Consider the following 25,446-nt stretch of genomic DNA (forward strand, 5'->3'; position numbering starts at 1 on the left):
TCTTTAACAAAGGTGTGTTTATTTCCATATATTGCTCATTACATTTTTCTTGCCATAGTTTTATCTAAAGCCAAGTCAAAATTTTTCTCTAAGGTATTTATTAGTAGTGTGTGTTCTTCAGATATAAAATCCCTCTGGTCAACATGCAACATTTGAGTATCTATTGGTACTGTATCTCTATGAAATATTTATGACATTTGTTAATAGCAAACCTCAACCTCCTGACCCCACATCCGAAGTTGGGGGCGATGTGGGGGAACATAGACAAAATTACAAAAACATTACTGGTCAAGCACATTGCAGCTAAAATCTATTGATTTTAAAATAGTATTGTATGTGAATTCAGAGTTTTAACATATTTGTGGATCAAAAGGAAAGGATCAAAGGCTAAGCTGAACACAGAGGGCACTAAATTAGCTAATAAGGCAGCTAGTGTCCCTGTTCTTGCCCCAGCCCTGTCATATCACTGCATCTTATTCTCTCAAACGTTATAAAGAATGATGAACTTAAAACTTCACGGGTTCCTGAAAATTGGTATTAAATTAAAAGCAGAGCAGCCAAAATTCTTTGCAAATGACTTCTCTGATAGAAAAAAAATATTTCCAACCTGCTTCAGAGGAGAATCCTCTTTTAGGTGCCAAGGAAAGAGTGATAAAGATGCTGAGTGTATTAGTCAAGGTCATCTGAGAAGACTACTTTGTGGTTGATTCTTCTGAGCCCCTGAGTTGTCCAACATTATTGGTGTACCTGTAGCATGAATAGCATTGCAACCAATAACTTTTTGAATACAGCATGTAAAACCCTAACTTGAATGTTCATCAGATCATAACAATATCAGCTCAGCTACAAGTCTTCCCCAAAGTGGAGCTATTCTAGTCATATATTTACTTAGTTTCAAAGAGCAGGAATCCTGCAAAGGTGGAGAAGCGTTGGTGGTCCCCATGGAGAGCGCCATTGCCCATTCGCAGCCAAACTTCATCCCCTTTGGCTAGCTTCAGCACAGCATGGTTGCTGGATGTATCTGATTTGCCCTTCATTTCATAGCTGGAAAGAAAAAGAAGATCAAACTACTTAGTCTTTGCCATGAACAACCAGCTCTTCACCAAAGTCTGTGCTTCCCTTTTCCCCTTCCCACAGGTATAATCCTGTGGCTAAGTTCTCGAAACAGCCTGTGAGCAGAAATGACCTAAGGCTGGCGAGTAACACTCTCACAAAACCCCTCCCTGCTCCTTCTTATGACTGTCTGGAATGTTCATGACAATGACCAGAATGATCTTGGAAGCCATATGTTGAGTACTGGGTTCTTGGAGACTGTGTGGAAAACAGCTCTCTCTCTTCCCTGCTCCAACCCAGAACAACCCTGGACTGTTTCATGAGAAGGAAAGAAAGTTATAATATGTTTGAGCTATTCCACTGGGTTTTTGTTACAGCAATTTAGCTTCCCCTAACTAGCTAGAATTTGGTACAAAAGGAGACTGCTCCATAGTGCAAACAAAAATAGGCTTGCACTGGCTCATGGTCAGGCAAGGAGCAATGGGAAAACAAATATCATGGTCTGGGAAAGCAGAAGATCCATGTTACACTGTGCAAAAACATTTGGGAAAACATGTTAACTTGGAAGATCTAACACCTGTAGGCTAAGAAAGGGAAGTGACTGGAAAAAGCCAAAATACTCTGCTGCTTTTAGAAAGATGTTGCTACAGAAGATGAGCTTAGGCAAAAACTAACTTGTTTGAAGAAGAAGAAGAAAGTAGTGTCTATATGGTTGGGGCCTAACAAGGTTAAAAAAGCCGGGTGTTTTTATACCTGGAAGAGCAGTGATAAAGTTGATGTTTTCTCCTTAAGACTGCTCATTTAGCAACCATGAAAAAGAATGAGTTCATGTCCTTTGTAGGGACATGCATGAAGCTGGAAGTCATCATTCTCAGCAAACTAACACACACAGGAACAGAAAACCAAACACTGCATATTCTCACTCATAAGTGGGAGTTGAATAATGAGAACACATGGACACAGGGAGAGGAACAGCACACACCAGGGCCTGTGGCGGGGTCGGGGGAAAGGGGAGGGAGAGCAAAGGGGAGAGAGAGCATTAGGAGAAATACCTAACGCATGCAGGGTTTAAAACCTAGATGATGAGTTCATAGGTGCAGCAAATCACCATGGCACATATATACCTATGTAACAAATCTGCACATTCTGCACACGTATCCCGGAACTTAAAGTAAAATTAAAAAGAAGAAAACTAAAAGACTACTCATTCAGTCAAATAGACACAGCTGTGGCACAATCTGATGGATTAAAAATATTGCCTTTCTACCCAAATCTATTGCTTTAGAAGGCCTCAGGGTAATTCCATTAAATTGAGAGAAAGCCATGAAGACAAGGAATAGCAGGCTGAAAACTGTCAAGAAAAGTACATGGAGTGTGGTTTAGTAACACATGTAACTGACTTGACTTAATCTCTTTAACAAACAAAGTAAAAGCCAGCTAAGTAAATAGAGTAAATAGAGTACAAAATAGAGTAAAAGCCTGCTAAGTAAGTTTCTGAGGAAATGGGTTTACCAGAGACCCAAAACTGGACTCAAGAGGCTTGGGATGTTTGACTCAGTCTTCAAATTCGCACCAGCAGGAAGTGGGCTGTGAGAGAGCCCTGAGGAGGGCTTGCTCACCTTTCAGATGCGCTACAGAGAAAAGCAGACAGAGAAGACCCTCCTAGAGGACAGAAGCAGGAGCCAAAGAGAAAAATAGCCAACAAACCAATTTGATGAAAAGTACTGCTCATTGACTAACTCAGGGCTTTGAGCTGGATGCATTATTTGTGCTTTACAGGCTGTCTCTCATAGGGTCAGAGCGATGGGGAGACATGTATTCTAAGTGTAGGAAGAAGAGTTCAGCAGGTATTTGGAAGCCAGAGGGCAGAGAAGGCTAGCTGTTCACCAGAATCCCCTTTCCTTTCTTCCATTGGCCCTACAATTCCATGTCACCCTTGCATTTGTTGGGTGGAAAACAATGTGACTAAGTTCTCTGAACAGAATTCCTGATTCATAAACATTTCCACAAGCTTGCAACAGGAACCTTTTTCCTTCTGGCTCTGGCAATGACAATGACCAGAGAGAATTTCAAAGTCAGTTTTTTTTGTTGTTTGTTGTTTTTTGTTGTTGTAATTGTTTTTGAGATGGAGTCTCGCTCTGTTGCCCAGGCTGGAGTGCAGTGGTGCCATCTCGGCTCACTGCAAGCTCCGCCTCCTGGGTTCATGCCATTCTCCTGCCTCAGCCTCCCGTGTAGCTGGGACTACAGGCGCCCGCCACCACGCCCGGTGAATTTTTTGTATTTTTTTTTTTTTTAAGTAGAGACAGGGTTTCACCGTGTTAGCCAGGATGGTCTCCATCTCCTGACCTTGTGATCTGCCTGCCTTGGCCCCCCAAAGTGCTGGGATTACAGTGTGAGCCACTGCACCCGGCTCAAAGTCAGTTTTATAGATAGCAGAGCTGCTTTCATCAGCCTGGCTTCCTCAAAAAACAGGAAGAATAAACCCATTTCCAACCTGCACCCCTCCTACAACTCCTCATTCTTTCCCAACCTGAAAGTCTTCCCTGGACTGGTCAAGAAAAATCAACTTCTAGTGTGTTAGAGCTACTGGATCTCTTAGTTGTAACAATTTCACCTACCCTGACTCATCTTTCTGTCTTTTGGCATTTCACTCAGGTTAGGCTCCAGAAGTAAACACAGCAATTATCACACATCATCAAAAATAACAGAGAAATGCTAACAGCCACAAAATATTTCATAGATAACTCATGGCCCATTTAATTGTAAGAAAGGTGTTGGCTCTCTGCCTCTCTGCCACATTCCAAGCTAACATCAGAAGGTGTGGGAGAATGGGAAAGCAGAAAAAGGGGCAGAGAGAGAGGAGAAAAATAATGATTTATAAAAATAATCCAAATGATTGGTTATGGGGAGTGCTGCTAGTAATAAATGCAAGGCCTCTTATCAACCTGCTGATGCTCAAGTTTATCAGATTTATTTCTTCCCAAACAATAATGGTGATAATGTGGCCACATTGGTGCATGAGGGCTCGTATTGAGGACAGGGCCATGTCAGGCTCTATTGACTCCTATACACTTCCCTGTCATTAGGTGTTCCTTGAACAAACAATGGCAGCATGGATGAGACCCGTGATAGAAAAGACCACTCACCTATACATGCTGAAGACTGTATTGCCATTGTGCATAAGGTACACATACACTTCCTCAACATCTTCATGCTTCATCATGCTGAAGGTGAAGAAATACACACCTGAAAAAAGCAGGTATTTATCCATGTTGATATTAACATATTATACACTGAGGACCTGGAGATACCTGGAGATTTGCCAAATGCCTTCGCATGTCTTTTATTGATATTCTTTGTAGTATGGTATTTCTCCTTGGCCTTGATCTGCAGGAATGTCCCTTTACCTACTCCCCTTCCAAGTGCTTTCAAGTGTTTTGAGACTTTCTCAATGTGTACACTGTGTATCCCGAATAAGACTTGAAAGTCTTTAAGGGAAGAGGCCTACCTCATTTTAGCTGTATCTCACCACCTTGTGCCCTGACAAAGTGCTTAGGGCAAGGTAGGTGTTGTTCCTGGGCATAGGTTAGCTATCATCTGCATCTACCACAGAACTCGTGTTACCAAGGTACAGAGAGGTTTGTGGTTGAACAACGATGCTCCGTAGCTTAAGAAAATGAGCAACTATAACAATACAACAGACGATTATACTCACCAAAGGGGTTAGCCAAAGATAAGGAAATCCTGGAGCACAGAATAAATGTTTATGAGTTATAAAGATATGGTTCTGGTAATTTCTTATGCTATTCCTTGTATGTTGGTGAAATTATATACAATAAACAGAAAGACCCAACTTAGACTCAGTGACAGGACCTTGTCACTAAAAGTCTGTATCCTCTTCATTTGAAAAAGACCAACATATATTTTTGAAGATTTGAGTTATTTAATAAGAGCCTAGGGCTCCTAATTGAAAGCAATATAATATGACCTAATATACTCTAAATGCCAGCACACAGGATACTTTTACTGAATGATTAAGAAGAATCCAATAGCACACAGAAAAAACAAAAGGAAAATTTTTCAAACTCTAAATGATCTGGGATTTTGGTGTGCATTTTGGAAAGGTGAATGAACATAAGTCATCAAGCTCTTACTGATTTCCATGTTACATTTTAAACAAATGGCCTTTCAAGACAGTAACCCAGAAATAGCTTTAATAAAAGATAGTTCTATTTCTTTCTCAAAGGTGCAATCAAGTAAGATGAAAGTTGTAAGGGTGCCGTGTCAATTCACCTGATTCTAAGTCAGATTAAATGAAGAAGTATGATGGTGCTTTGTCTAGTGCCGAGAACGCATACTCAATGTTCTGGGAACAAAGGAAATGGCCTAAAAGTTTATCATGCCTATTCATATGCCTAGAGATTGGCCCACAGATGAAAAGTAAAGGCAGATAAAAATTAAAAGCCTCAAGGAAAATAGTTTATATGTGTTTAGTTTTTCACGTTTTACAAAATTTCATATTAGACACATACACATACATAATTTTCAATACTTCAAGAAGATAAAGCTGAAATCAAAATGACAGGAAAATATATTAGTTTTTCTTACAAAATCATGACAACTGTTAAAAATAGATTGCAAAAACATGTTAGAAAGAGTAGACTAAAACACCAGATGGTGAATAAATGAAATGCCTGGAGTTGGAAATACCGAAGTTAGTATGTATTATACCCACATGTGACTTTCCTGCAAGGGAAGCTACTGAAACCAGAGGAGACACACTTGCACTACAGTTTGGTGGTCTTTGTGTTGCTGTAATTTCAAAAACCAGCCTTCTCTGTCTCTTCACTCCCAAAGCTGGAAAGGATAAAATGGTCTTTTTGCAATCTATTGCAAAAATGGAGACTGAAACAGAAAACTGTGAGGGTCAAATGACAGTGGTATCGCTAGAAGCTGAACGTCTGGCAAGAGAGCTCTAAAAAACTAAATTCTTACTTAGGCTTCAATTATAAAGCCACTTAATTCCATGGAAATGTGGACTAGGTATTTCTAGTCACTAATATAATCTGTGGCACAGATAGCATTTAACGGAATAGTTATAAGAAAATTACCACGTAAACCTTCAGAGCAGAAAATCACATAAGAACATTTAAAGATGATTTTCATGACATTAAGGTGTAATGAAAGATTGCTTCTATCATTTCATATCTCAGTTCATTTCTGACTTAAGTTGAGAAGAGAAATAAATCAAGGTGCCATTAAAAGCATTTGTGAACATCTGACAGGGCCACTGCCTCCATCAGAAGTTTCTTCCTTTTAATTCTGGATACCATATAGAGAAATGAAAAGAACTGGAAAACAAAAATCAAATAAGTATCCACATTCTGCAACACTAAGAGACTGGAAGAAAATCAATGAACTTCAAAAATACCTGTAAGTGCTGCCAAATGCCCCTGAGGGTGGACAGAGTCACTTGGAGATAACACAGTTTGGGCTGGGCTCTGAGGAGGCCAGGTGACAGCAGGTGTCACACAGTGCCAGGAGAAATGCACTCTCTTATAGTGAGGGCCATGTGGAAGTGCAATGCTGAAAACAAGCCGCTGTGAACAGGGCCAAGCGGAAGCAAAGGCTGCGTTTGGGGTGATGGTTGCTAGATACAGTGTAGGATGTGGAAAGAGGATCTGCAGTGAGTGGCCAATCTCAAAATTTGCCAGCAAAAAATAAATAAATAAATAAAATAAAATAAAATAAAGAAAAAAAAAAGAAAGAGAAAAGAAAGAAAGGAAAAAAAAGGACTCCTGAAGGCAAGGGAACCAGGAAGCATAAGACTGGCTTCAGAAGCTTTCATGGACCCAGTGCAGTCTGGAGAGGCAGTGGAAGTGTGACCAAGGAAAACACACATCAGGGCCGTACTTAAAAGAATCCGTTAGTCCCCTGGCAGCAAGGGAGGGAGCCTTTGAGTTATCTAGTCTAGAAACTCCCCTGGTCCTTTCTTCACCAAGAAACTAGAGCATATAGCTGGTCTAGGAAAATCCAACTCATTCAATCATCACTTAATTTTTTTAAGTAGAAAAGAAAAGCAAAAACGACCCTAATGTATTAACTATACTCTCCAAGAAAAAATGTTGTCATGTAGTGGATGAAAAATGTAGCCATGAATTTATACTAATAAAGCAAATACCTCTATGAAAGAACATTATAGAACAAAAGGTGCGAACCCATGGTAGAAATGGCCAGACAATAAAAGGAATTAAAAGTTGGGGGCATCAGAAAAACCTGGTGAGATCTGAATAAAGTCCATAATTTAGTCATAGTATTGTACCTAGATTCATTTCTTTATTTTAATAATTGCACTTTGGTTATTTAAAACGTTAATAGTAGGGGAAGATGGCTAAAGAAAATATGATAACTTTGTATAATATTTTTATAACTCTCTCCTATAAGTCTAAAATTAATTCAAAGTAAAATGTTTGTAAAATGGGATTTTCTATTTATTGACTGTCCAGAAACTTGAAAGCACATTTTGTTGATAAGGCTATCAGGAAATAAGCGCTTTCATATCTTAACAATTTAAGTATATTGGTACAACACTTACAGGGAGCAATTTGGTAAAATTGATAAAAATTATGGATATGTTTATACTGATAACATTCCTGAAACTTTAGCCTACAGATGCACCTGTAAGTGATCAATTACAAAGTGGTATATTCTTGCCGGCATGGTGGCTCACACCTGTAATTCCAGCACTTTGGGAGGCTGAGGCAGGCGGATCACTTCAGGCCAGGAATTTCAGACCAGCCTGGCCAACATGGTAAAACATGGTAGTCTCTACTAAAACTACAAAAATTAGCCAGGTATGGTGGCCTGGGTCTGTAGTTCCAGCTACTCGGGAGGCTAAGTGGGGAGGATCGCTTAAGCTTGGTAGGCAAAGGTGGCAGAGGTTGCAGTGGGCCGAGATGGCACCACTGTACTCCAGGCTGGACAACAGAGTGAGACCCTGCCTAGAAAAAAAAAAAAATCCACCACCACCACCAAAAAAAACCAAACTGGAAACAACCCAAATGTCCAGCAATAAGGGAATCATTAAATATACGTTGGTACATCCAGCTATAAGAGAGAAGATAAAGTAATGATGTGAAAAGGTTTCTAAAATATCTTGTTAGTTTTTTAAAAAAGTAAAACACAATCAGAATGTAGACTGTCCTAGCTTTTATACAGAAATGTGAGAAGATATATTTGTATTCATTTGCGTAAACAAACTCTTTTAACTTTTTAAATAAGTAAATGTATTACCTGCTCAATTTCTTTTAATTAAAAAAATAGGATCAGGCACTCCTTGAGGTGGTGGCAAGGGGAGGAAACAGTTATGACACATTTAAACTGAGAATTATGTTTTAAGGACTTTTAAAGTCTGAGGTAACTATGTCCTCTTAAGAATTATTTAGCTCAGTCTAGATCAGAGTTAATAATATTAATGACTGTGGCCATATTTTAAAAACTATTTTTGTGTTTTCAGATTCTAATTCATTTACTTTGAAATCCAATAGAAATCTATATGAGCTGTTTGGTTTAACTTGAATCAGAAAAAAATAACTACCTTAATGTCTTCTTTTATTTCATACTCCCTTCCTCCTTCTTTTCCTCCCTCCCTTTCTCCATCCCTCCCTCTCTTCTTTCCTTCCTTCCTTGTCTTTATTATGACATTGATTAACTCAATCTTTATCCAATGTTTCCATCTCACCTGATACTGGGGCCCCAAATCTACCAGTCATGACATCAAAGAAGTTTCCAATGTTGGTCTCAACACTGCTGAAGATAATCCCACTGTTCTGATTGCTGAAGTGTGTTGCCAGAGAAGCCATGAATGCAATCTAGGAAAGAATTATTGGTCAATAAATAGGCAATTTATCTTAAAGAAGTCAAGTTTTTATGCAGATTAGTGTGTTAAACATTATACATAACAGCAAGATTGGGAATAAACATCAATCTATGGAGAAAGAAATAAATAAATTATGGTAATTCCTAACACTTGAATGCTATGCAGCCGTTAGACTGACAATGTCTGAACATAGGTTTCAAAGATTATTTGTCTTTCAAATGATTTTTTGAAATATTAAAATTCTGTTATCAAATAATGCCAGAAAAATTTAGATGAAATTTTCCACTTACAGCCGTGAAATGCACATCAGCAAATTCAAGGATGTGAGAAACCCTATAGCCAAACATTTTAATTTTGGTAACCCTGCATTATTTTTTCCCCAAGAGATACCTATTAATTTATTGTTTTTCTTTATATAGACAAGTTCTCACTACGTTGCCAAGGCTGGTCTCAAACTCCTAGGCTCAAGAGATCCACATTCCCTGGCCTCCCAAAGTGCTAGGATTATAGGTGGGAGCCATGGTGCCCAGTCTATCAATTTCTAATGAAATTAATTCTTTGAATACACTTTGAGAATTCTTGATGCTGATCTAAATGTGCATCTATATAAAATGAGAAAATATCTTCAATACACTGTTTACTCAAAAAGTAGACAACACAAGATCATTATTGTCTGATACCAGACTTTATTAACTGTGTCTGTGTAGATGGAGTTATTGTGTGGGCAAATTCAGAAAAATATCTGCAAGAATATTCTTGAAATTATTAATAGCAGGTCTTTCTTGGTAGAAGTTTCATGGGAAAGTTTTCCTTTCTTCATTACACTTATAATTTTCAAGTTAGCATGTATTAATTTTATATTCAGAAAAAAAGATACAAATTTTAAAAATACAGAATTTTACTTATTTACATGAACAGACATTTAGGATAGATTGTCATTCATGAAATAAAGTAATAATATGTATATATGTTCCCATCATATTTAAAAGTAACACGTATATAAGTATGCATAAATCTGAAAAGTTATGTAACTGTATGTTAATAGTAATCATTTCTGGGCATGTTTTATTATTTTTGGCCCAGAAGTTTTCTAATTTTTTTAATGATGAAAAGATATTACATGAATAACCTTGAAAAGGTAAAAAGGAGTGTTTGCGGTTATCTAAAATACAGAAAAATGGTTTACTAAAATTAACAATCTTTTTTAATATTAGAACAGCAAAAATTTTTCGGCATGATTTTGGATGAAAAAATGTAATATTGGAACTGCAAAGTTTAGAGATAGGGGAATCTGAGAAGTCATTTAATGGTCAACACCCATTTCTGGGAATGGTTACAAATACTTTATGTGTAATCTTTTAAGGGACTTTGAAAGCCTCTGCTCAATCGGTAAAAGATCAGCAAAGAGAATTAACTTAAGAAACCAGCTCATATTGGCAACCAAGATGCTCTATGAGTTTGGGAATAAAGCTGTCTACTTGGGCCCAAAGATATGAGATTAAGGCCCATCTCTCTTAATTCTGTCACTTGGCAAGTCATTGAGTAATTGAGCCTCAAATTTCTATATCCCTTAAGTGGAGAATGGGGCACTACTCTTCCTCCTCCTGGCACCACTACTACTATTGTTACCACCTCTATACTACTAATGTCCAAAGACAGGGTTGAAGTTCAAAATACAAAATGTTAACAATAATTTTAAAAGCCTTGAGACAATTCCACCTGTCAAGAAAAGCTTTTGTCACTATTCACAATAGCAAAGACATGGAATCAATATAAACTCCCATTGATGATAGACTGGATAAAGAAAATGTGGTACATATACACCCATGGAATACTATGCAGCCATGAAAAATAATGAGTGTCCCTTGCAGGAACATGGATGGAGTGGGAGGCCGTTATCCTTAGCAAACTAATGCAGGAACAGAAAATCAAACACCGCATGTTCTCATGTATATGTGGGAGATAAATGATAAGAATACGTGGACATATAGAGTGGAACAACACACACTGGGGCCTGTGGGAGGATGGAAGGTGGGAGGAGGGAGAGGTTCAGGAAAAATAACCAATGGGTACTAGTCTTAATACCTGGTGATAAAATAATCTGTACAATAAATCCCCATGACACAAGTTTACCTATGTAAAAAACCTGCACATGTACCCCTGAGTTTAAAATAAAAGTTTTTTTAAAAAAGAAAAGGTTCTGCTTAAACTCACCATTGAAGAATGACTTGTGAAAGTCAAAGTCAAAAAACAAAACAAAACAAAAAAATATACCCTAGAGATCACTTACTGTATAGAGATAATCCCCATTTTACACTGCAGTGTATCATTATGTGCAGAAAAATTAAAAAAAAAAAAGAAAGTCAAAGTCAATCCTTCATCCAAATGAGTCATTGAAACTGAGTGTAAGTTAGATTAATAAATTCTTTAACTTGCTGGGACCTTCAAAGAATGTGAAGTTCCCTCCTTCACAATCTGCCTACCCAAATGATTGTACTGTGATTTTAGGGTAAAATAGCTGATGGGGCAAATTTAATAATTGCCCAGAATGTTCTCTATCAAACTGGCTACTCTAGGGCCCCTTCTCCATGGTTTACCATTCATAGGTTCTGCGTTGGAGAGTCTAGCTTTGAGACGTGTATCTTCTGTCTTATTAAATACCTTAACCTGGCTGAGTGGCATCTCTAGCCTTTTTGTTTGTAAATTTATACTGGCACATGGATCCCAGGTTGCTGAAATTATTAAACAGTATTTGGCTAGGCACGGTGGCTCACACCTGTAATTCCAGCACTTTGGGAGGCTGAGGCAGGCGGATCGCTGGAGGCCAGGAGTTCGAGACCAGCCTGGCCAACATAGCGAAATGCCGTCTCTACTAAAAATACAAAAAAATTAGCCGGGCATGGTGTTGCGCACCTGTAATCCCAACTACTCCAGAGGTTGAGGCAAGAGAATCGCTTGAACCCTGGTGGAGGCTGCACTGAGCCAAGATCACACCACTGCCCTCCAGCCTGTGCACACACACACAAAACAAAACAAAAATAGCATTCATTTAAAAGTTGCAAAACCCACAAAAAGCAGTGAGAATAACACACTAACTATTCAAGTTATTTTAAACCTGAAAAACCAGAGCCCAGAAAAATGATGGAACTTATACAGGGTCAAACAACCACCATACACGCACAAACAAAAGACAGTTTCCCCCTAATTGATCTTTCAGGCAAGAATCGTTTTATAGTGTAGTTCTTCAAAAATCTCTCATGCTGCAGGATTTTATCTCAGTTACTTTATTTTTATCCACAAGTTACTTTTTTTGGGAAGACACTAGCCAGAAAGAAACTTAATTTTTTAAAAATGCTAGTTTTCAATGCTGATAGCAGTCCCCTGGAGGGGATCTATTTCAAAATATTAGCCCTCCTCCACCTTCCAGAAATAACCCAAAATTAGTAATTTTTCTTGTGACCTAACCTCACATTTACAAGTTTAAGATGTTGTTGGCAATAAGAACTTTAACAGTCATTTAAAAAAGAGATAAAGAATAGATGGGTACTTGAGCTTGGGATAAAATGTACACTTTTAACCTCATAAATTGATTTTTTAAACTTTATGCTGAAATGAATGTAATCTGGACTGGAACACTGAGTGGATGACTCAAAACTGAAATCTTCCATTGATAAAGAAGATTCTGACAAGAAAAACTCAAGTAAAATTTATACCGCAAGGTCAAGCGTGGTGGCTCAAGCCTGTAATACCAGAACTTTTTTGGGAGGCCAAGGCAGGCAGATCACTTCAGGCCAGGAACTTGAGACCAGCCTGGCCAACATGGCAAAAACCTGTCTCTATTAGATATACAAAAATTAGCCAGGTGTGGTGATGCATGCCTGTAATTCCAGCTACTAGGGAGGCTGAGGCAGGGAATTGCTCAAACCTACGAGGCAGAGGTTGCAGCGTGCCGAGATCGTGCCACTGCACTCCAGCCTGGGCAACAGAGAAAGACTCTGTTTCAATAAATAAATAAATACAAATTATACCACAAAATCTGAGTTGAGAGAAAACATATATATCGATATTTATGTATGCATTAGTATATGTAAATATAACAACATTAATAAATAAAATATTATAACCAGACATTTCACCATTCCATTTATATATTTAAATGTTTATATATTTGAGTTGGCCCTAACTCTTATTACATCTTATTACATTCTTAAAAAAATCTCATTTCAGAAAACAGGAGATTAATTTATATTCAGGGTTGCCTTGGATTTGGTCCTATGTGGGTCTTAGATCTCACTCTTCATAAATGTCTCCCTAAGAATAATATCAAAGTCCTCCTTTTGGACAGCATGGGCCTTATGCAAACATCCTGTGACGTAGAAGAACAAACTGAGACTCAGATTTACTCAGGATTGGGGAAGACTTGAGGAAGCACTCGAACATCCTGATTCCTGGCCCCTCGTGGTCAGGGAGGTTGGAAAGCCACCAGGAGATGTACCGAGGATGGTTTACCTGAAGTTCTGGTGGAATCCCTGGGTAGCCCTTCTCTCCTTTGGGGCCATGCTGCCCCCGCTCCCCTCGAGGCCCCAGGTCACCTTTGTCGCCCTTCTCACCTTTGGCTCCTTCATGGCCGGTGGCTCCATTGTTGCCATTGTTTCCATGGTTTCCTTAAACAACCAGATATCATCACATGAGAAAACCCAGTCGCTCATACTTACCATCCATTTCTAGACAAACTGTCCAAACTCACTTATGAAAGGGGCCCATTCGAAACAATCCCAACTATAACCAACGGATATCATCATCTAAATAGGGCGCCAGGCTCTGAAAGAAGCCTTAGATACCCTAAAGCTCCAAAGCCTGTTCATCCTTTGAAGCAAGGCTTAGAGGAAAAATTGTGTAGAATTCTAATTATGATATTATCATTTAAAATAGCCAAGACTGGAAAGCACATATATAATCACCAATACTAGGAGGGCATGATGTGTTCTAGAAACTATGTTATATAGTCATAAAAAAGAAGGCTGAAGAAAAACATTTAATGATATAGTGATATTCATGATATTTTTAGATTTTAAAGTTATAAGTGGCCAGGTACCGTGGCTCACACCTGTAACCTCAACACTCTGGGAAGCCATGGTGGGAGGATCACTTGAGCCCTAGAGTTTGAGACAAGCTTGAGCTATATGGCGAGATCCCATCTTTACAAAAACAGAAATTAAAAAATTAGCCAGGTGTAGTGGTGCGCACCTGTAGTCCCAGGTATTTGGGAGGCTGAGGCAGGATGACCTCTTAAGCATAAGAGGCCAAGGCTACAGGGAGCCTGGATCATGCCACTTCACTCCAGCCTGGACAAAAGAGCCAGACCTTGTTTCAGGAAAAAAAAAAAAAGTGATGAGTAAATAGAGATAACATGATACTCTCTTTGTTTGGAAAAAGATGTATTTATGTATTATATCCATAGGGAAAAAAAGACAAGAATAAGTTACAGAAAAATATTCACGGAGATTCTTTTCTAAATGTGGAACATGAGTAATTTTCATGTCATTCTGTGTATTTTCCTGTCTCTGAAGTTTTCTACAAAAAACACATACCACTTTTACAACTGAGGAAAAGGTAAACTCATTCATTAAACAAATTACAGCAATGATTTTGAAAGCAAGAGTTGGAAAATAATTTTAACTTTTCCCTTTGCCACCAAGAGACAATTTCTACACCTCTTCTTTATTTTTAATGTTTGCTAAATGTCAGGCTTTTTGCTGTTTATTTTGCATGCTACTCTTGGTCGGTTATCATACCAGGCTTACAACCTTTCCAAATGCTCAATACTAAATTGAGCTAATTAACATATGCATGAACTTTGACTGTGTTTACAAATTAATGTGTTCAGTGACAAAGCCATTTCCTGGTTAGAAAACATTTAACCAAGGCCAGCCTTATGTGTAACCTCAGAAGAGTTAAGACCTGAGAAGATTTTACAAGGGTCAAAATAGTCCCTACCCTACATCATTGCACCTGCTGGCTGCTGTCCTTGATGGCCAATGACATAGATCCCAAGCCAGTAAATGTAGTTTAAAGTTTAACATAAGATTTTCTTGCTGTAAATTTGTTTTTGTGCAAGAAGCTACTCAAAAGTAGAAAAAAATTTGAACCACATTTGATCAATATTAACATCAATGAGAGTAAGTCACAGAAGAGCCAGTGGACTTGGGCCAGACCCTGAGATGAGGTCCTACCCTAGGGATTAACCTGAGGATGAAGACAATAAAACCCAAGGTAGGCTTGAGAGCCCCAAATTGAGGGGACCTGGGCTACCCTTTCCTGGACTGACCCAGGTACCAGCAGGCCCGCGGCACTTCCCTGTGCCTGGCGGCACTGGTACGGTACAGATGGCTGAACTGTTGGCCTAGTGGGGTCTGATGTAGCTCCAGAGCCTTCCCCATGCCACTACATGGTACTGGAGCCTAAAAATGTTTCCATGAGGCCAAGAGTGGCATGAGAGTCAACTACGAGATGACTGAACATGGAGAGACCCTGAGACTGGAGGAAGAAGCACTTAGCTGGACCTAGAGTCACACAGAAGGATGCACAGCTCAGTGACTGGCATTGAGATGGCTGTAGCCCAGACCGGTAAGCTTTCGGCTATACTCTGCCCTTCATAAAGTGCGCTGTGGCAGATATACTGGAAAGACGACTATGACCTGATCGTTTTAGACTTAGTGCTGGTGAGGAGACTCCCAGACTATGAACGTGGTACTCCAGGATGCCATGAGTCTAGTGGATCCTTTGGATCACACCGAAGTGATCCCAAATTATTTAGGTTTGCCCTTTCCTCCTACTTTAGCTCAGGCTGCAATTAGAGTGACAGCGTGTCTTGCTCATCCTTACCTGGAATGCCAGGAGGGCCCGGTGGCCCAGGGGGGCCTTGGTAGCCTCGAAAGCTGTAGTCTCCATGACAACACTTACTGCAGTCTGGGGGTAGTCCTCCGGTTTGTGGAGACTAAAAAGACAGAAAGAGAAGCTTCAGAACAAAAGGTACTTATGAGCAATTAGGATTTCTAAATTTTCACTGACCTTGACCCTTAGGCAAGCTTAACTCCAATCAATCACAGCAAGATCAGAAGAGATGGGATGTGGCAGAGATATCAGTGGCAAAGGGTCAGGGAGTAGCTAAGGTCAGTTGATGATCAAAGGAAAAGGCAACTAGAAAGTCAAAGGCAACTAGAAAGTCAATAGAGGAAGATGCTCTTTGAAAAGGAGGAAGTGGGAAGTTGGGTCCTATTTCTGGAAAGTGCCTTCCTGTTGCTACTGTAACAGCAAAGGAAGAAACTCCTTCAGAAGTGGACTTGGAAGCCTTTTTTCTTTTCCAACTGCCATAGCCCCAGATGTAGCTAAATTGAGTAGATGATCCTCAAATTACAAGAATTATCCACTTCAAACACGATTTTTAAATGCTTACTATATCCATGATACTAAGTTAAGAGCTAGACTAAGATTTCCTGGAAATTCTGAATAGTAACACTAGTTTTTCAAACAGCCATAGCACACTTAAATTGTCTTAGAAAACGAAAGAAATAAAGTATTCTTTAGTCCAATACATTTATTTATTTGTTTAACTGACAACTAGAAATTACATGTATATTTATCATGTATAACATGTTGTTGTAAACTAAGTACACAGCGTAAAATACTAAATTGAGCTAATTAACATATACATTGTCTCATATACTGTTTTTGTAGAGAGAGCACTTAAAATCTACTCTCAACAATCTTCAAGAATATAATACATTGCTATTAGCCATAAGTCCAATACATTTTTATTAATTATCTACATCTTGAAACAACTTTAATTTTGTAAGTAAATCAACTATTTAACATGATTTCTATTTCCCACATTCCACTTTAAAATGTGAAATAATTAGGCCAGGCATGGTGGCTCACGCCTGTAATCCCAGCACTTTTGGAGGCCGAGGCAGGTGGATCACCTGAGGTTGGGAGTTGGAGACTAGCCTGGCCAACATGGTGAAACTCCATCTCTACTAAAAATACAAAAATTAGCCAGGCATGGTGGTGCATGCCTGTAATCCCAGCTACTTGGGAGGCTGAGGCAGGAGAATCACTTGAACCCAGGAGGCAGAGGTTGCAGTGAGCTGAGACAGCACCATTGTACTCCAGCCTGGGAGACAAGAGCAAGACTCAGTCTCAAAACAAAAAAAAAAACAAAAAAACAAAAACAAAAACAAAAAAACCTGTGAAATGATTATCCCACTCTTTGAACCAATATTTTATAAGCATTTAATGGGTACTAAATATGCTCAAGTATGATGCCGAGTGAAATGCTTATTTACACAAAGATAAATTTCTAAAATATATGCTGTCTAAGAGCTAAAGACTTAGTGGAAGTTGATTGGCAGAAAAGTTAAAGTTGCTTATGAAATTTGAACTCTCATCTAAATTGGCAACTTGCCTTTTAATTATGTCATACAAAATACTCGTGGAAATGTTCTTAGACATCAATTATAATTCAATGGTCTTTTGAAAACAGCATGTTGTTGCTAAGAGATTCATGAAAAAAACGAAGTAAAGGAGGGAAAAAGGAGGACAGGGAAGAAGAGAAAGAAAAAGGAGACACAGAGGGAGGAAAAAAGAATTTAAAATTCAAGTTGCATTTATCACTAAAAATTTAAGCAGAAAACTGGGTCAAAACTTCACACCGTTAAACATTTAGACCTTACTTTCTTTTCTTTCTAAAAATGGGCTTGGATTTTGTTCTTACTCTCTCACTGCTTTTTCCTAAAATTTTCCACAAAGCTATTCAGGGAAAACACTGAACAGTATCTGTAGCACAAGCATTCTCCTGCAACAGCTCAGAACCCAAGTCTTGCTGATCAGGAGCTATAACTTAGAGCTAACTCCTAGTCTTGTCTTCAGTCTACCAGGCTGAAACCTGGACAAGAACTAACTAGAAAGTATGAAAACCTTCTGTCAAATTGGTAGGGGAAGAAAAAATCAACTAAAGCCATTGGTTTGAGGTGAGGGATTTCATCTCAGTGATTTTATCTGAGGGATTTCAGGACACTTGGAAAGTCAAAGACACCACGGCACGCCCCACTTTCTAATCCAAAATTGTAATCTGAGAAGGAAGGATTCCATATTTCCTGTTATGGTTTTGCTAATGTGAAATTCAGCCTTTTAAACCTCAGAAAATCCAGGGCTCTGCCAATGATGAATTTTAAGGATGGAAAAGGGAGGAGAAGGAGGGAAAATCCTCAAGTGGAACCATTGATGTAGGAATGGAATGGAAATTCTGAAATGCTTAGGAATGTTGAAACACCCACTGGATGTAACTAGAATTTCCATCATGGTGCTGCGTGACCTTAGAGAAGTCACTGTTCTCCAGACATCTTTTTTGTTTGTTTTGTTTTTGGCTATTAAATTGGAGGACTGGATGAGGTGGTGTTGGTGCACAGAAAATGACTCTTTAAACTACGTGCTTCCACGTGTTGAGTGCTTTGGAAATGGAAGGCTTCAGAAATAAGCCATGAAGATAAGGTGAGCACAGGGAGGATGGAAGGCTCTGTGGAGCAGGACAAAAGCTCACTTGACCTTGATTTTCAGTATGAATGCAGATCATGAGAGAGGGGCCTCATGATCCTTCTGACCTTTAGTGTTTTAATAAAGAGGTGTTGGAAGAGCTATCATAGGGAAAACTGGCTTGTGGCAAATCTCTTATTAAAAAAAAAGAAGAGAAAAGAAAGAAAGAAGCCTCAGATCCAAGGTCTCTCTCTGACCTTTCCCTGCCTCCCAGTCTCTCTGATCCTCTTTCCAGAAGTGCCGGGAGGGACTCTGTCTGGAATTTCTTTATTTGACTAAGGAAGTGTCTTTCCAAAAGAAATGCAATTGTCTTACGACCCCCTCCTTAGGAATCTCATCAAATAGCCAGGAAAGATCAACCACTGGAGAAGCAAAGATACTGGGAGTCATCACAAGGCTCAGACAGGCTTTTCTTCTATTTCCTGAGGGCAGCTAGAAGCCATAATCTGGGAAGCTTTAAGACAACCTCTGTTCACAGTAAATTTCTCTCCCTTCCCTTCTTGACACTGTTACAGTAGGTAGCTACTCAGACACGAGCAGGGTAGGGGAGGGCTCTACCTGACCAGGAATGTCAGGTGATCATCAGGTGATGATCAAGTGGCTTTTAACTGTCTCTAAAATAATAATTGGTTGCAGCCAGTGCCAGGGAAAGGCAGTCTTCGTAAAGATAGAAAAAACCTGAAACTGGTTATCAGCAGCTTCCCAATAAGATCTCAGGAGTTGGGCAAGTGGGCTCAAGCATGTGCACTAAGAGGCAAAATGGCAGTTTAAGTGGCAAATGACCACTTAGGAGCATTTGGCTAGTAAGGGAGCATGCTTACAACTCCAGTAAACACACTGTGCATGCTCACCTCCCAAGTAAGTGCTGGCAGGCCACTGCACATGTGGACAACCCACCCCAAGGGAAGAATCAAGGCAGAAGTAATGCAAGGCCCCATGAGTATGCCAATGTAAAAAAACCCCAAGTCAAAAGGTCAAACCGTGCACTTGTCTTTCAAGTTGCCCATTTGGCCCTCTTCCAAGTATACCTGCCTTCCTGTTGTTCCTGCTCTAAAGCTTTTTAATAAACTTTCATTCCTGCTCTAAAACTTGCCTTGGTCTCTCCTTCTGCCTTATGACCCTCAATGAAATTGAGGAGCCAAGAATTGACGTTGCCGCAGACCCACATGGATTCACTGCTGGTAACAACACCTCCCCCAGGGCTCAGAGGAACTTTGTAATTTACTTCTACATTCCCCAACTCCCCGCTACCCTACATGGAAGGGTGTGTAAGCATGCATACTGCATTGGGCTATTGGGAAATCATCCCCATGTGATTCCCATGTGCTATGCACATTAAGTAAATCTGTATGTGTTTTTCTCCTATTGATCTGCCTTTGGACAGTTCATTTTCAGAGAATCTTCAGAGGATGAAACAGGAGATTTCCCACTTTTTCCCTACAATTGTCTTGCATTTTTTTCCAGCTCTACAATGCAAAGATACTAAAGTATTTTCCAAAGCTTCAAATAATAATTTAGAAACATTTTGTTTTTAAAGTCTAGTATCTAGGCACAAGAATTCAGCTGCAGGAGATGAGGTTGCTCAATGCTAAAGTCAACTAGGATTGGAAGTGCAAGACCAGGCTATCTGAGGGCGCTTTAATTGCACAGAGCTGCCACCAGAACAGTGAGAGACTTCTGGTTGCTACTAATCAGGCGCCTCATGAGAACCCTTCAGCAACATTGCATTACAGGTTCCTTCCTCTGGCCTTATCTTTCAAAGTTCAGTTGAATGAAACAATGCTTGTGAGCCTTTTGCTGGAGCTCTTAGAACAAGTTGGACAGGATGTGTTAATTCAGAAGTTTTCTCCTAGGTAAGGGAAAATTACATGTAGGTAGTTGCTATTTATGATCTCCTTAAGTTTATCATCCCCTTTCCCAAAAGCGGGTCAAATTTGTATGCAGAAGGCCTGTAAATCTGCAGCATGGGAGAAAGAGTTTCTCTCTAAGACACGCTCCATCAATTTTGTAGATGGAGGCCTAGGGGTAATGATGCAGAATGGAGCTCTACTACTAGTAAGTGACTTCTAGGAAGGAGAGTCATAGCTCCTTTTTTTAAACCTCCTGCCCCAAAAAAGGGAAAAGAAAGAAGAGGAAGGGAAGTGGGAAGAGGGAGAAATGGGTATCCAGGAGAAGGAGGGGAGATTGATAAAGGTGAATGACAAAGAGGCTGCAGAGAAGAAAATACCAGGAAAAGAGAGCCCAGGTCTGCCCACCCCAGATCTCTGGCCATTGTACTCCACCATGAACCCACAGCCAGAGCATCTTTCCAGACCATATATCTGATTACCTCACTGTCCTGCTATGAACAAACAAAGCCTAGCTAGCAAAGCAAAATCTAAGCTCCTAAACCAGCTAGCAGAATCTTCCTTGGCACTAACATTGTGTAACACCCCGTCCCCACCAGTCCCCACCCCTGCATCCCTAACCCAGGAGCTTCAGCCACAGCCAACCCCTCACAGGCTTTCCAGTCTCTGTTGCAGCACTTTTTTTTAAAATCTGCTGTGGATAGTCATTCTTTTAATCTCATCTTTTGAGATCCAACTCAAAGACTATCAGTACTTTGACACTTTTGCCCAACTGCCTTTTATGTACTGACTTTATTTAACACATGGCATTTAATTAAACTTAATTTAATTAACAAAAATTTGTCTCTACTATAGCACTTCAGGATTGTTTGGACATGGGAGCTCAGGCAAATTTATCTTTATATATCCCTGGCCCGCCTTTTAAAGTTTGGTACAAAGTAGAAACACAAGAAATGCTTGGGAACTGAATGAATAAGAGGAAAAGTGAATTGTGATCAAAGAAGAGGGACAGGGGAAGTAGGGAAAGAAGGAAGAACATAGCACAATCTTCAATTCAATCTGTGGTCTCCACAGCCATTGGTAGAGGAGTTGTATTGAAAAATTCCAGAATATCAGTAACTCTAAATATCCTCAATATCTCCTGTTGGTGGTTTGTTTGAAAATACTTCAGGAACCTAGAAGCTAGAGTGAAGGAGAAATGTGATTTGGATTTCAGTGGCCTGCTGGCTGTCGGTTGTCAGGACATAATGACCAAAGACAACCTTTAACTTCCTTCTGCTTCCTCTGGGGGAATCACACTGCCATGGTCAGGAAGGATACCATCTGTAAAATGGAAAGTCCAGATCAAGTCTTGGACGGAAGTGAAAATATCTTCACCACAAAACAAAAACAAACAAAAACCTACACGCAAATCAGTGTTAATCATTACCCTTCAGCCAAAAGATTGTCAGATGCACAGACAATCTCTAAAAGTGGCTTTCAAAAGATAGGATCATATTTAGAGATTATCACTTCTTCTATGGCTCCTTAAAGAAGCAATTTTCTCTGGATACATCCCCCACAGAATGGTTTGGACAACTGCATTGTGTGGTCAAGTTAAAAGCTCTGGGTTAGTTTCAGATCTGCAACTGATTCTGTGTATGATCTTGATCTGATCATATAACCAACCAACCAACCCAAACTTCTGAATCTATGGTAGGAAGGATTTAGATTTCAATTACATGAAATTCTTCAGGTCCTATTTAATGCATTAAAGTAATCAAATCTTATAGTAAAAACCTATGTGTTCAAATATCATGTAACTCAAAGTAACTCTTCTTGCTCCCTCCATCAGTTTTCAGCACACTACACGCCTAGAGGGTAATTCAAAATATGTCTCGTCATGTACTTAATATTTTAAATTACACTGAGTGTCACCAATTTGCAATTCACTCTACTGAAATCTTAACTCACTCTTGTACTACCAAGATTTAAAGATATTTCCTTAGAGCTGAATTTATAACCTGAGAAATAGATCAAGTCCTCTGTGATTATCAGGCATCAAATCATGCTATAAGGTTTGCATTTCGAACAGTTTATTTTTTATTTAACTCTTTAATTCTTTTTAAAACAGGCTGAACAGAGAAGCTTAACAATCTAGAATGCTATTAATCAAATAAACAAGACTGCCATGAAATGTGACAGCACACTCACAAATCAAAGTAAAAAAACTTTGATTGCTTTTGACAAACTCAAAGGGCAGCTTCTCCCTGCTGGAAGGGGTTAAGAAAGTCCAATTCTCTTAAGAACAACAAATGATTGTCTACAGTGACCCATCTATCTGCATGGGTCAGCACTCCTTTCCGGACCAACAGAGCAAGAAAGAAATCAAGTCCCAGCATAGCAGGAAGCTGGCTGGCCGGGTTCCCCTTTCTGATGGGGTGATGCTACGACCACTATCCCATCACATCATTGCTGCCTCTGCTGATTTTCTAACAGAGACCGACAGTCTCTCTTGTACCGGAGAGCAATCCAGAAAGAGATTCACAAGCAGCTTAGCGAACTTCTCGGAAGCATTCACTGATTCTAAGAATCTTAGCCAAAAAAAATAACAACAACAACAACAGCAGCAGCAACAGAACTCATTAAGCTTTCACAGATATCCTTAGAAGAGAATTCTGAGTACCTGGCCCCAGAATGGGGTGATCTGGGCTAGGTCATCTACCTCGGGGTGCGGTAGCTCATCTGGTCTCAGGGATTTTAGGTCTGTAGAAGTGTTATTATCCACAGTCCCAGTTTTAGGATGGCTCCGCTCTCTCACTTTCTCCCTCCTGGAGCCGCTACGGCCAGTCTGCTGGTGGCTTTGCACTATTCTTGCCACCACTTTATTAGTTCTTCCGCTCACCTCCATGTATTCATCTTGACACAGGCAAAGAGGGAGGAAAAACAAAGCCAGCAATTGCCAATAGACGAGCTGCCTCCAAAGCATGATTCTCAATAGAGCCTCAGAGCTTCCCTGAGAAGACAGCAGGACTCCAGGAACGTGGTCTCCTCGGGCAGATGCCAGGACTGGAGCTGAGAGCTGCAGTGGCGGAGTGGTTTTATACTTTGGTGTGTAATAAATAAGGCTGTAGGCATGCCAGAGTGACAGCAGCCCTCCTCCCCAGGCAGAACAGCCCCCATTCATCATTTTCCCACACCACAGGCTATAACGATTTGTGTGCACAGTTCCCAGTTGGCGAAATTCATAAATGTCACACCTTGGCACGTTTCTGTTGAAGTGTGAAGAAAACATACACAACCAGCTGGGAACAGAGAGCATGTGTCCAGCGGTTTGCTTTTGTGATTAGACATGGAAAGGCTGTGTATTTGCAGTCTAAAAAGCCTTTTGGAAAAACCTACCGTTGCGCTTGCCAGGAAATTCAGGCTTAACTGCATCAGTTTCGTCTGAAATGGCAGTGGGAACCCATTCAGGGCTTTCACGACAGCTCTTGCTTTCTAGTTGTACTGTTAGTATTTCCCCACTTTGGCCCACTTAAGATAACTCATTTCCCCTTCCAGAAGGCAGTGGCAGAAGGCAGTTAGTTGCCTACAAAACACTGAGCAGGATTCAGGTGCAGTGCCTCTGGGTTTAGCAAAGGTATTTCGCTATCCTCAGCTTTACTTCTTTTCCCCATGACTTCCCAAAAGCCAAAATTAAATCAAAGTTCACCAAGTCACTTATTGTCAGATGAAGATATAACACTCTGCTTTGTGTTAAGAGAAGGCTGTCTCTGGCTCCTCTTTCTTTTGACATATTCTGATTTAAAATAGAAACGGCACCAGGCACAATGGCTCATGCCTATAATCCCAGCACTTTGAAAGCCCAAGACAGGAAGACCCCTTGAGCCCAGAAATGTGAGGCCAGCCTGGGCAACTTAGCAAGACCCTGTCTCTACTTAAAAAATAAATAAATAATAAAATTGAAGAAGTGGAAAGCACCAAACACATTATTTCGAACACAGCATACCCAGAGCAAGAGGATTCTCATGTTCTTTGCTTTAGTTGCTATACTTTTATTAATTCAGCCAAAAAGCGAATGGACATTCCTAATTGCTTCGGGATAATAAATTAAGAGAATTTAAACAGTCTTGTCATCAAAAATTGCTTCTATTTATATACGATTTTATTTATATTACTCATTCACTGGCTTAAGAAAATGTCACTGGCCTTCTCTTGTGAAAACTGGACAGACCTAAGACCGTAAAGAGCATGGGTGGCAAGCGTCTGATGAGAAGGGGGCGATGCGGCACTGTGGGAAACTGAGGCTTGGAGAAGCTCAGCCTGCTGATGAAGAGTCAGAGCAGGTGGGAAAAGGGGAGAGAAGAGAGAGCTGCTGACAGCTGCCCCCATCGCTCAGCCAAGGGCCTGAGAACCAAGAGCCATCTCTAGAAATGGCCAGAACTGTCAAAAGCTAGCCTGGCTCCTCCTGCAGCTACCCGAACAGCCGCTTCCAGAGTCCACACTTATACATGGAAAGGGTTTGGTGCTGGGGACGGAGAGAGAGAGTTACTCTGTGAACTAAAAGCTCTCCAGGCCACAGTTCAGGGGCCTTGAAAGTCATGTTCGGTCCGAGCAGTCAGTTCCCACCTAGTAGGGAATTAAAAACTCAGCCATCTCCATGATACAAGTCTACCCTTGAGCATCTAAACCTTCCTCACTGGAGGCTTCCTTGAGTTCTATCATGTCCACCGTTAAAAGGTAGATGTCCCTGGGAAGGGAAGTGCGTCAAACTGTTATTCTTAGTAACTGAGGATTTTCTTCCCAGACCTGGAGCTGGAGCTGGGGAGAGGATGGTGCCTGTGTTTGGAGGGTGAGCAAGTGGATGGGCTTTTGCTGTGGGAAGGAAAGCCCAGAGCAGTGTCTCAGTGGGGGAATGTTCCCTCATCAGGGAGGCCCAGAGAAAATGTCACAAGGAGACCACAAAGCAAGCAGTGGCTCTGAAATCTAGGTCACCCAATTCACAGGTTTTCCAAGAGCTGTCTCTGGCTCTCATCATCACGCATCCCCTACGACGTGGGCCATCTTGCTAAGTAACTACAAATCAGCCTCTGACTT

General features: G+C 40.2%; 1 protein-coding gene across 7 annotated transcripts; it reads right to left on the reverse strand.

Moving 5' to 3' along the window:
* C1QTNF3 (C1q and TNF related 3) lies at nt 1-23,426 on the reverse strand. 7 transcript variants are annotated; one of them, XM_065546144.2, is made up of 6 exons: nt 23,255-23,426; nt 15,818-15,929; nt 13,543-13,596; nt 8,795-8,924; nt 4,200-4,299; nt 1-1,044 (listed from the first exon to the last, which is right to left on the reverse strand). In XM_065546144.2, exons 1-6 carry the CDS (start codon nt 23,266-23,268, stop codon nt 885-887), a joined length of 570 nt encoding a protein of 189 aa, XP_065402216.1. In that variant the 5' UTR covers nt 23,269-23,426; the 3' UTR covers nt 1-884. The 7 variants fall into 7 exon arrangements, with proteins under 7 accessions (XP_065402216.1, XP_005556728.2, XP_005556729.1 ...); XM_005556671.5 differs by having other exon boundaries at nt 13,442-13,596; XM_005556672.5 differs by having other exon boundaries at nt 23,075-23,426.
* Between the last annotated feature and the right edge of the window lie 2,020 nt (nt 23,427-25,446).

This window comes from Macaca fascicularis, chromosome 6, assembly GCF_037993035.2.
Source record: "Macaca fascicularis isolate 582-1 chromosome 6, T2T-MFA8v1.1".
In the NCBI taxonomy this organism is placed as follows: Eukaryota; Metazoa; Chordata; class Mammalia; order Primates; family Cercopithecidae; genus Macaca; species Macaca fascicularis.

Excerpts from the sequence above, each read along its gene's own strand:
- C1QTNF3 (XM_005556669.5), bottom strand. The coding sequence starts at position 23,338 with ATGCTTTGGAGGCAGCTCGTCTATTGGCAATTGCTGGCTTTGTTTTTC. Across the intron at positions 13,597-15,817 it reads GGGCCCTCCTGGCATTCCAG|GAAACCATGGAAACAATGGC; the intron begins GTAAGGATGAGC and ends TGGTTGTTTAAG. Across the intron at positions 1,045-4,199 it reads ACAGTCTTCAGCATGTATAG|CTATGAAATGAAGGGCAAAT; the intron begins GTGAGTGGTCTT and ends TTTTCTTTCCAG.